General features: G+C 45.8%; 1 protein-coding gene across 1 annotated transcript in view; it reads right to left on the bottom strand.

Moving 5' to 3' along the window:
* PPP4R3A (protein phosphatase 4 regulatory subunit 3A) overlaps positions 1–12,621 on the bottom strand; it is a 1,651,308-nt gene that overhangs the window by 1,423,182 nt on the left and 215,505 nt on the right. Inside the window, exon 2 of the mRNA XM_044074714.1 lies at positions 7,443–7,498. Within this exon, the coding sequence (XP_043930649.1) occupies positions 7,443–7,498 (56 nt within the window). The remainder of the gene's footprint in view (positions 1–7,442; positions 7,499–12,621) is intronic.

A 12,621-nucleotide genomic window follows, 5' to 3' on the forward strand; every position in this document is an offset into this window, starting at 1 on the left:
GAGTTTAGACTTAACATGGTCTGGCAAGGATTGTTCTTTTAGCCAGGCATGCCTTCAAATCACTGCTCCAGTCATAGCTGATCTAAATGAAGCCTCCAGTGCATCATAGCCACATTTCAAGAAATGATTACTGACCTGCTGAGAGTTGTGTACCAAATCCTGAAGGGACTTACGGTCTAAAGGTTGAGGAGAGGCCAGCTTTTTATTCAGCTGATCTAACAAAAATTCCTGGTACTGTATCATGTGAAATTGACAGTTTAAAGCCCTGGCAGAAAGAGTAGCAGATGTATAAACCTTTTTACCCCATCTCTCTAATGCTCTAGATTCTCTTTCAGAGGGTAGGGGGTTTTTGGCAGAGGCAGCTGCAACACCTTTAGGGCCCTGAGAAATGGTTTCTGGGTCTGCAGCATGGGCCTTATACAAGTGGAAGTGAGAATCCGGGACCCTGTAGTATCTGTCAGGTTTGGCAGGGGCCGGGGGAAGAGAATCAGGGGCAGTACTGGCATCATTGTATGCATCATCAACAACTGATAGTACAGGTGGTATGGCTAAAGGCCTATGCTGTGGTAAGTGTAAAAAAGTCCTTAGCCTTTTCCTAGAATCAGAAAAATCCTGACCCTGCCATTGGAAGTGTTCCCTCAGAGTGTAGGGTTTCCCCAAATGAAAATTCTTCTGGAGAGAGGCAGAAGGAATGGAGTCTTCTGCATCAGAATCCTCATAAGGTGAGTATGGGCCTTCCTGATGGTCAGATAAATCTGAACCATCCGAGGAATAGTCAGAGGAGAGAGGTTCTGGGGGTTCAGTCCTAGGCCTCTTTTCAGGGGGGGGTTGTGAGGCCCTGTCTGGGTGAGGTTGGGATCCCCTGATCAGAGAAATAAGGTCCTCAGCAAGGCTGAGAATCTGAGAACTTGAAGTAGGCCTGTGAGAGGGAGCTTTTGTAGGTAAGGCCTTGGAAAGTTTTGCTGCTTTAGCCCTGGAAAAGGCCTTGATAGACATAGAAGCAGGGGGTCTAGCTGCCCCACGTGCAGGAGTAGAGATGTCCAACGGAATAGTGTCGGACAAATCTTGTGTGCCTGCTTCTTCAGTAGGAATTTCTGTAGCCTACTCAGCCATGGCCTGTGTGGCCTCTGTTGTCGGAGGCATGCTTTCGGCCGAAGGGAGAACCGAGGTCTCGGTCTCAGCCGAAACAGAGACACTCACGGTAGGCCTAACCGTGGTTTCAGACGAAACCGCGGGCCGTGAGTGTCGGTCCTTTTCCTTGCGTTTTTTAGCTAAATGTGTAGTCGGAGTCTCCGACGGCATTTTATATGCAAAAGTGGAGCCAAAAAACTCTTCTGCAAACTCCGACCGACGTCTAAGAGTTCGTCGGTTGAAGGAAGCACAGGCTAAACAAGCTGATACGTCGTGGTCTGGGCCTAAGCAAGGAAGGCAGTAGGAGTGGAAATCCTTATGAGGTATTTGTTTCCCACAAGTTAAATTATTTACTTTGTCTGACATCGGCTGAGGCAAGAAAGAGTCCCCAACGGGGTACTTAGCTTTTTAGAAGTCTTCGGTAAGCTGAAATCTCTGGATCTGACCGACCGGCACTTGCGAACAGCTTCTGCTTCGGGCACCGCGCGGCAAGAAAGACTGAGGAAAATGGCGTCGGCTGATGCCTTTATACCCCAGCAGCTATGACGTCGGGTGAAGTGCGACATCAGCCGAGGCCAGACCCAGACTTTGGAATCCGGCCGACCGAAGGGCTGCCTGAGGCAGGACAACCCATTTGTTAGGACTGCAGATGCATCCTTGAAGGACATCTGTACTATGTCCTTCAAGGATGCATCTGTAGTCCTTACATATGGGTAGAATACCATAGCCAAGCTGGGGGTGGTAGGACCTAAGAAAAGGATGGTGTAGCTAAAATGCCCTGCAGGACTGCCGTAGCAAAGCCTGCTCTGGATCTGGAATATAAAGGTAAGTTGTAATGCTTGGAAAATGTATGCATGGAGCTCCATGTAGCAGCTTCTAAAATGTCCTTCGTAGCCACCCCTCTTAAGAAGGCTGTGGGGGTGGCTGTTGCTCTGGTGGAATGAGGTCTAATGTTAGCTGGCACAGTTTTGCCATGAAAAGAGTAACAGAATCGAATGCAATTCCCTATCCATTTTGAAATTGTCTGTTTGGAAATTGCTTTTCCTTGTACACCAGCAGCATATGCTACAAAGAGCTGGTCAGTTTTCTGTAAGTCTTAGTTCTGACCAAGTAATAGCGCAACTGTCTGTGAATGTCCAGGGTATGCAGAAGTTTCTCTCCCTTGTTTTGTGGATTTGGAAAGAAGGTAGGCAGGTGAATAGCTTGGTTCAGTGAAACCCTGGATACCACCTTTGGCATGAATGAAGGATTGGTTCTCAATGAGACTCTGTCCTGATGAAAAATAAGAAATGGTTGTACTGCCATGAGGGCCTGTAACTCAGATACTCTTCTTGCTGAGGTTATAGCCAGAAGGAAGGCAGTCTTCCAAGACAGGAACTGTAGTTCTGAAGAAGCTGCTGGTTCAAAGGGAGGTAGAGTTAATTTTTCCAACATGAAGTTAAGGTCCCATGTAGGCACTGGTGGTTTCCTTGGAGGGTTGATGTTTTTAATCCCTCTTAGAAACTGCCTTAGCACAGGATGAGAAAAAACAGGTGGATCGGTGCTGTACTCTGCTGAAATTGCTGAAGCATTAATTTTTATAGAAGAGTAAGAAAGGCCATTATGGAGCATTTCTGCCAAGTATTCCAGGATATGTGCAATGCTCATCACTGTCGGATCTTGGCTCTTAGTGGTGTTCCAAGTGCAAAATCTTTTCCATTTTGCTGAATATGCCTTTCTTGTGGAAGGCCGCCGAGCTTCCATGATGATATCCTTTACTCTCCTGGATAGCTTATCCTGGCGAGGAGTCGAGGTATTTTCCAGGCTGTCAGGTGCAAGGTCTTCAGGCTGGAGTGTAGAGTTTTGTAATTGTGCTGTGTCAGAAGAAGTGGCCATAGTGGTAGAGGCCACGGTTTTGTGCGTGACATGCTCCTTAACAGTGGGTACCAGTGCTGTCTTGGCCAGTCCGGAGCTATCAGAATCACTTTTGGCTGTTCTGTCCAGATCTTCAGTAAGACCTTGGTCATTAATGGAAGAGGTGGGAATGCATATACTGTTAGAGCATTCCAGCTGAACGAGAGGACGTCCACTTTCCATGCTTGTGGGTGGTATATCCTTGTGCAGAATTTCTTCAGTTGATGGTTGTGGTGGGAGGCAAAAAGATCTATGTCCGGCCTCTCCCATAATTGTGTTATCTGAAGGAAGGTGTCTGGGTGCAGCATCCATTCGTGTGGATCCGTGATATTTCTGCTTAGGCTGTCCGCCAGTACATTGTCTTTTCCTGGCACAAACTGTGATTGCAGCTCTATATTGAGTTTTAGGGAAAGTTCCCAAAGATTCATTGCCAGCCTGCAAAGAGGGTAAGAATGGGTACCTCCTTGATTATGTACCACATAACTGTGGTATTGTCTGTCCTTATTAGCAGGTGGCCTTGATGCAGGAAGTGTTTGAAGGCCTCAATTGAATGCATCACTGCCAGCATTTCCTTTTGGTTTATGTGCAGGTGCAATTCTTCTTGTGACCATTGTCCTTGAATGCATCTGCCCTCCATGTGTGCTCCCCCATCCATGGTCTGAGGCGTCTGTTGTAATGGTTTGGCCGATATTTGGTTTGCTGAAGGGTAGACCCATGTTTGACTGGCTTGCTTGAGCCCACCACCGAAATTCCTTTTAAAGGCATGGAATGAGTGGGATCAAAGCTTCTAGGCTGTGACTGTGTTGAGACCATAGACTCCTCCTTAGGTACCATAGTAGTTTTCTCATATGCAGCCTTGCTTGTGGAATCAGAAGAATGCAGGATGCCATGAAACCCAGGGCCTGCAAGATTTTCCTTGCAGTCAGCTGGGTTTGTTTGGTCAGGTTTCTGAAATAAACCGGTAGTTGCTCTTGTTTTTCTTCTGTGACAAAAGCTGTTTGGGTGATTGTATCTAGTTTTGCACCCAGAAAAATTATTCTTTGGGATGGAACAAGTCTTGATTTGTGAATGTTGACTGTGTATCCCAAGGCCTGAAGTAGGCGGATGGCATAATTCAAGTGTTTTACCAAAGTTTGTTGGCTGCCCGCTTGTATAAGGCAGTCGTCCAGGTATGGGTACATTTGAATCCCCCTGAAGTCTGCAGTGTGCAATTACTGATGCCAGGCATTTTGTGAATACTCTGGGTGCAGTAGATAAGCCAAAGGGCAATGATGAGAATTGATAATGCTCTGTACCTGCAAGAAATATGAGGTGTCTTCTGCAACTTTGTCTGATGGGGACATGCAGGTATGCCTCCTTGAGGTCTAGAGTTACCAGCCAGGACCTCTTGCCCAGCATGGGAAGGAGATGCTGTAGGGTCAGCATTTTGAATTTTGGCACAATGAGAAGTATTCAGTGCGGACAAGTCCAGAATAGGCCTCCACTGTTTTTCTTTTCTTGGGACAAGGAATAGTCTGGAATAAAATCCTTGGCCTTGTTCTGTGAGAGGAACCTTTTCTATAGCTTTCATTTGCAGTAGGTTGGAAATTTGCTTGAAAGCCTCTACCCTTTGATTCGGTGGCAGGTTTGGCATGCCTTTTCTTTTTGGTAATGTATGAAAATGGAATCTGTATCCTTTGTCTATTATTTGCAGTGTCCATTTGTCCCTTGTAATACTGTGCCAATTTTTTGAGAATAAAGATAGCTTTCCGCCCAAAGGTGCTTCCAATTGAGCCCTGGTTGGCGGGGTCAAGGTCAAGTCATTGAGTTTGTCCTTGTGCAGCAGTTGTAGGTCCTGCACTACCTCTCTGGTTAGGAGGCTGCCATTGACGTCCTCTGTAGGAGCCTCTAGCTTGCCCTCTACCTCTGGCATGCCTGTTCTTGTCTCTCTCTGAAATCTGTCTGTGTCTGGAAAGGACCAATTCTTAGAAGGCCAATTTCTGCTGAATCTTGGTGGTTGGACCTGGAGAAAATCTTTGACTGTTTGTACAGATTTAGCCTTTTCCTCAAATTTCTTTAAGACCTCCTGAGCCGTGGAGCCAAATAACTTTTGCTTTTCCAGTGGTGCATCCAGAAGCTTTGCTTTAACATGATCTGGCAGAGTTTGTTCCTTCAGCCAAGCATGCCTACGTATGACTGCACCTGTCATTGCTGACCTACATGAAGCTTCCAATGCATCATAACCACACTGCAAGAAATGGTTGCTAATCTGTTGGGAGTTATGTACCAGATCCTGAAGTGCCTTGTGATCTAGGGGCTCAGGCGAAGATAGTTTTTTATGCAATTCATCTAACAAATACTCTTGGTACTGTATCATATGGAATTGACAATTTAATGCCCTCATAGAAAGAGTGGAAGTATACACTTTTTTACCCCATCTCTCTAAAGCCCTGGACTCCCTTTCAGAAGGAAGTGGTTAATCTCTTCCTGGAATCAGAGAATTCCTTGCCCTGCCGTTTGAAATGCTCTCTCATGGAGTGAAGGGTCTCCCCAAAGGACAACTCTTCAGGAGGGGAGGCCAAGGGAATAATAGATTTCTCTGCATCAGAATCCTCGTAGGCCGTAAAGGCCTCCTCCTGGTAGTCTGATAGGGCAGAGTCATCTGAGGCCTCATCAGAAGACTGGGGATATGTGTGCTCAACCCTGGGCCTTTTGTCTAGAGGACTTTGAGAGCCCCTGTCCAGATGTGGCTGAGAGACCCTAATTAAGGAAATAAGGTCCTCAGCTAAACTTAAAATCTGTGAACCGGTAGTGGATCCCTGAGGAATAGCCTTGGGAGGGAGAGATTTTGGCTGTTTAGCAGCTTTAGCATGTGTGAATGCCTTTATGGACATGGATGCAGGAGGCCTGGCTGCCCCCCGTGCTGGAGTAGTTTTATCTAGAGAAATGGTGTCGGATGTTTCCAGAGCACCGGTTTCAGAGGGGAATTCTATGACAGACTCAGAGGAGGCCTCCGGGGCCGAGGTTGTCGGTTGTGCGGTTTCGATGGTCGGAAGCACCAAGGATTCGGTTTCAGCAGAGACCGGGGACACTCGCGGTAGGCCTAGGCGTGGTTTCAGCCGAAACCACGGTCCGCGTGTGTTGGTCCTTGTCCTTCCGTTTTTTGGGTAAATGAGAAGTCGGAAGCTCCGACGGCATATTGCAACAGAAACTAGCCCCAAAAAATTCCTCTGCAAACTCCGTCCGACGCCTAAGAGTGCGTCGATTGAAGGAAGCACAGGCTGCACAGGCCGAGACGTTGTGGTCTGGGCCTAGGCAGGGGAGGCAGTAAGAATGGAAATCCTTATGAGGTATTTGTTTCCCACAAGTTAAACAATTATTAACTTTAATTGTTTGATCTGACATCGGCTGAGGCAAGAAAGAGTCCCCAACGGGGTACTTAGCTTTTTGAAGTCTTCGGTAGCTGAAATTACAGGAGCTAGCTGACCGGCACTTGCGAACTGCTTCTGCTTCGGGCACCGCGCGGCAAGAAAGACTGAGGAAGATGGCATCGGCTGACGCTTTTATACCCCAGGCGCTCTGACGTCGGGGAAAGGGCAACATCAGCCGACGCCGGACCCAGACTTTGGAATCCGGCCGACCGAAGGGCTGCCTGAGGCAGGACAACCCATATGTAAGGACTGCAAATGCATCCTTGAAGGACATCAAGAAATTAATAGTTTCCTTTGCTATGCAGTGCTGCTGTCAGTGAAAATAAAGTATATACTGTTCTCAGTGAAGATAGTCTATCAAGTCACTATGCTCCCTACAACTAAATTTCTGTAAAAGGACGATGCTTTTACTTCATGTTGATTAATTACTGCCTTCACAAAGTCAAATCACTTAAGACAGCCCAGTTCTCTGTATCTCATCTATTCATACACAGGACTATTAATTCTTGCATGCAGCATGCAAGCAGTATACTCAAACTTATTTCTTCCAATTTTATTATTTTTAATTCACACAAACAAAATCCCTTACCCGTGCTGTTTTGTGAAAAACAGTCCCACAACAAACTAAGAATAAGTTTAAAGAGCAAGTTTTAACAAGTTAAAGTTGCTACCACACTCAAAGATTTGGAAACGTTTTTCAAAGCTAATAAAATTGTAAGTCTGCAATGTTCAGAGTGAACGAGAACATTCTTCAACAGAACAGCATCTTGCCCAGAATGGATTTCAGCATCTTGCACCAAACGCACCTGAGATGGACTCCCATGTCCCCACAACCCTGTGAAGGGATAAAGCAGGTTACCGGAAAATAGCTAGATGGAAAGAGGCCTGACGTCACTTGAGTTCACAAGACTAAATGCAAATTAACAAATACAGTTTTACATTAATCTTTTGTCAACCTTAACATTTTATCTGTTACAGATGTGCTTCCAGCAAAAAGGATGTGGTTACCTGCTGCTTCTGGTATGCAGTGTTAGGACTGATTTTAGACTCCAGAAGAAGAGAACCTGCAACAAACATTAAAAAAGTTGTAATTACAGTACAAAATAATGCCGCCTTCATTTTTTAATGCAGCTCCACATGCTATTATAACCTACAAAGCACAAAAACGATAACTGTACTAAGGGGCTACCTTCATACAAGGCAATTAAATGAAATGGGCTCATTCATTTTTACACAACTTCTCAGTTTGTTCCACTAACAAAGTACAGCTCTGTAAGATAAACAAAAGTTGTATACCTATGACAACACGATCTCTGGGAGATTAGATCCACTTTCTGCAAACAGGATTAAGGCTGGCAGGTGTTGGGACCACTCATGGATAAAATTTTCCCAGGCTTCAAAACACTCACTCTATTCCGTAAAGTAGAACGCTGCTTACCCACAAACCAAATTTATTTTATTTAACATTTGTTGACTGGGAAAGTCCAACTAAGTTCCACAGATCCTGCTTTCAGCGGAGGCCCGGGGAGAAATGCTCCAGAAAAAGAAGTTACGTCTTACCATAACGTTCCATCTGTATTGTTAATCCTCGTTCAGTCATTATGCATGGGTATCGGTTCCGAGCTTGGAACAGAGCCGGCTATTTTCCAAGCTCGCGTCAGCTTCAAACTCTCGAGCTAAACTCTTACCCACAACCCCCCTCTCCCTGTTACCTCAGATTGAGTTTGCAAGTTAAAGAAGGTAGAGACTACCTCTGGTCAAATAACCTAAGAGAAACGGATGGTGAGATCCACTAGAAACCACAGGAGGGGGAAGAAGGGAGGATCGTAATGAATAAACGAGGATCAACAATACAGATGGAACGTTATGGTAAGACATAACTTCTTTATCTGATATTGTTAATCCTCGTTCATTCCTTACGCATGGGACAGAGTCCCTAGCTACCTCTATTTCCTGGGAGGCTCCCATGGAAGGAGATTCCTGAGCACCATAGAACCGAAAGATGCTCTTCCCCTGGAGGCCAAATCCAATTTGTAATGATTGATGAAGGTATGAGGCATAGCCCAAGTTGCAGCTGCACAGATGTCATGTAAAGAAGCTCTGGCATGGAAGGCAGCAGAAGTTGCCACAGACCTTGTTGAATGAGCTTTTATGGTAGGCAACAAGATATTACATTGTGTGTAAATAAAGGTCACACAGTCCTTCAACCATCTAGCTAATGTGACCTTAGCAGCAGCAGATCCTAATCTAGGTCCAGAAAAGGCCAAAAATAACTGGTCAGATTTACGAAAGGGTTTAGTCCTGTTTAAGTAAAAACGGACTTGCCTGTGTATGTAGGCAATACGCTCCTTTGTTTGAATGGTTGGGAAAGAAAAAGGGCAATTCAATGGCTTGATTAATGGACATTTCAGAGATCACTTTAGGCAGAAATAACGGATTAGTTCTCAGAGACACTCTATCTCTATGAAAAATCAAGTATGGAGTCTTGATACATAAAGCTTGAAGTTCAGAAATACGTCTGGCAGAAGTAATAGCGACCAAAAACAAGGTTTTCCATGACAAATACTTGAGGTCGCAAGAAGAGGCTGGTTCGAAAGGTGCCATTGTCAGAGCGTGTAGAACTAATGATAAATCCCATGGTTGAATAGGTTCTCTAAAAGGTGGCTTCAGATGATTCACACCTTTTATGAAGGTCTTCCACAATTTATGGGACGTAAGAGAGGAATCTTGGACAGCCTCATGAAAATTAGAAATTGCAGCCAAATGAACTCTAATGGTAGAGGCCGATAAGACCCGATTGAAACAGGTCGGCCAGATAGTCTAGTATTATAGACACTGGTGCTGAAAAGGGGTCTATACTTGTTTATCTTTCAGCCAACTGGTAAATCTTTTTCACTTGCTCAGATAAGTAATTCTAGTGGAAGACTTATGAGAAGCAATGAGAATATCACGTACTGACAAAGAAAGATCATTCTGCCTGGCAGTCAAGGGAACTGGAGTAGCCAAGCCGTTGGCTTCAGGCTGTTCAGATTGGGATGAATCAGGTTCTGTGGGTGTGAGATAAACTCCAGGGTTGGATGGAGAATCCATGGTCGATCTAGTAGGTGAGGCCAAAGGAATGGGAACCAAATCTGTCGGGGCCAATATGATGCTATGAGGATTACCTTGCTCTTCAACCACCGGGCTTTCTTCAGAAACTGGGGAATGAGAAGGAAGGGTGGAAATGCGTAGAGAAGACCCGAGGGCCAATTGTGGACTAGAGCGTCCCTGGGTGACTGTCCCGGAGGGGGAATCAGGGGGAAGTAGTTGCTGCATTTGTAGTTGGTCAGGGATGCAAAGAGGTCGCAGCAGGGACGGACCCAGCGGTGGAAGATCTCCGCCACTATTAAGGGATTCAGGGACCACTCGTGAGGTTGAAGAATGCACCTGCTGAGTCTGTCTGCTATCAAGCTGGAACTCCCGGGAATGTGCGTTGCTAGAAGAAAATGGTTGGTAGCCATCGCCCACTGCCATATCCTCATGGTCTCTCGACAAAGGGGTTAAGATTTGGTTCCACCTTGCTTGATGTACCAGACTATCGCCATGTTGTCTGACTGAATCGCAATTGCCCCAGAAGGCAGCAGGGGATGGAATGCTTGCAACGCCAGAAGCACCGCCCACAGCTCTAGAACATTTATATGCAGATGGGCCTCCAGTTGGGACCTAGTGCCTTGGACTGTCTGTCCCTGACATAGCCCCCCACCCCACCCCACCCCATCAGGGAGGCATCCATGGTCACTGTGGCCTTGGGTTGCTGGGGGAGAAGGGGCGAGACCATTGCGAGAGATTGTGTGTCATCCACGAATTTAAATCCTATTTGCACCTGTGGGCTACTCGAATCATGGCTGAAAGAGGATGCTGAAAAGGATACCATTGGGTGAGCAGTAGCCACTGTAGAAGCCTCATGTGAAACCTGGCCAGGGGAACAATGGTGATGGAGGCTGCCATGGAAGCAAACAGCTGCAGAACCGAGTGAGCCGTGGATTTTTCCTTTGAAAGGATAGGAATTGGTTGTTGCCTTATCCTTAAAATTCTGGGCTCTGGAATAGCAGCTCTGCAGTTTTTTGTGTCCAAGATAACCCCTATGAATTCTGTCGATTGAGATGGGGTGAGATTGGATTTCTGCCAGTTTATGGTTATGCCTAGCCTTTGAGCAACGAGGAGAGAGTATGCCAGGGTTTTTCCAGTAGATGCCTGGTGGGGGCAGAAATGAGTCAGTCATCTAGGTATGAAAAAGTACAGTTGTGTGCACTTACCATAAATGTAGATGTTCAAGTGTATTCACTGTTGCAGTCATTGCATTTGGGTAATCTGCTGGCAGGTTGCCCTCAGTAGGCCTGAATTCCAAAGTCTTGGGTCCTGTGTCGGTTGCTGTCTCCTCTTCCATAACATCAGGTCATCAAGGGTATAAAACATGCAGCCAACGCCATTTTCTTTAGTTTTTCTTGCCCCCGATGTCAGGTGCCCCCAAATAGGTAGCCATATTATATATATATATATATATATATATATATATATATATATATATATATATATATATGAGAAGGACAGATAAACTTTACAATGACAGGAGGATGGCGGGAGGGTAACCTGGACTGCAACAGTGAATACATTTATGATAAGTGTACCCAAGTGTACTATGTTCTTAGTGTTTCACTGTTGCAGTCATTACATTTGGGTAGAATCCCAAAGCTATGGTTGGGAGGCTGGAGCTAAACAGCATTAGGTGTGGCTATAAGGCCCTGCAGCAGTGCAGTGGCAAAGCCTGCCCTGGACTTGGAGTAAAGAGGCAAATGGTAATGCTTTGTAAAGGTGTGAACAGAACTCCAAGTAGCAGCCTCTAGGATGTCTTTGGTTGGTACTCCTCTAAGAGAGGCTGCTGAAGTAGCTGCAGCTCTGGTGGAATGAGACCTAATGCCCTTGGGCACAGGTTTACCATGGTGTAAGTAGCAGAAACAGATGTAGTGGCTTATCCACTTTGAAATTGTCTGCTTTGAAATGGCCTTACCTTCTGATCCTGCAGCATATGACACTAGTAATTGCTCAGTTTTTCTTAGAGCTTTAGCCATGCTCAAGTAGAATCTTAGCTGTCTGTCCAAGGAATGCAGAATTCTCTCCCCTTTGTTCTGCGGATTTATAGGTTCATAGGTTCATAGGTTCATACTAGGCTATCTGCCCAAGGGCATTTATAAGCCTAGCCCATAGTTATGTGGCTTTCGCCACCCCTTTAGTTTGAATAAAAACTATGCCTATCATTTTGCTGTGCCTCTGTCAAGCAGTGACGCTGAAGTAATCCCTGGGGTATATCTGCAATCTCCCATCCATTGGTCAAGATTCCTCTTGAACAAGACCAGAGAGGTGCTCTGCCTCACATGTACCGGGATTTTGTTCCACAGCATAGGGAGTCTCTGGGTGATGAATCTGTCCCTCCAGCACGTTCTATTTATAACCGTGTCAAGGTTTAAGTCTCCCGCCCTTGTGGTTCTGAGGGATCTAGATTTTTGAGGTGAAGCATATTCATCAAATCTGGGTTTGACATGGCCATATATGTCAGGCACAGGTCACCTCTGAGCAAGCGGTATGAGACTGAATAGAGCTGGAGTTCTTTCAGTCGGGCAGCATAAGACATATTTTGAGACCCTTTATCCTTTTGGTGAGGAACTTTTGGGGCCTTTCAAGCTGCAGCAGGTGTCTGGTCAGATACATTCGAGCGGGCATTGTACTCAATCATAGGTCTAATAAGTGATGAGTACAGGGGACGATGACCTCCCTTGATCTAGATGTGAATCCCTTCATGATCAGGTGGGTGATATAGAAGGTTTTCCTAACTACTTTAGCAACATGAGTGTCAAGCGAAGGCTACTGTCAACCTGGGTCCCCAGATCTCTGATGACTTTTCTGTGCTCAGTGGATTGCCACCTATATGGTAGCTAGGGGTAGCCTTGTTTTTCCCAAAGGGTATGACTATGCATTTTGGCGTTTAACTTCAGGCCATGGCTCTGGCACCAGTTCTCCATTTCTGTGAGGCCCTTCTGGAGGATATCTGTGTCAGATGTGTTTTCGACTATGGCGCCCAGTTTGCAGTCATCTGCAAACTTTGTCAGCCATAACCCTCCTGTGTTTGCTTGTACTTCAGAAAAGTAGATGC

The sequence above is a fragment of the Protopterus annectens genome, chromosome 6.part0, assembly GCF_019279795.1.
Source record: "Protopterus annectens isolate FY-2018-M chromosome 6.part0, PAN1.0, whole genome shotgun sequence".
In the NCBI taxonomy this organism is placed as follows: Eukaryota; Metazoa; Chordata; order Ceratodontiformes; family Protopteridae; genus Protopterus; species Protopterus annectens.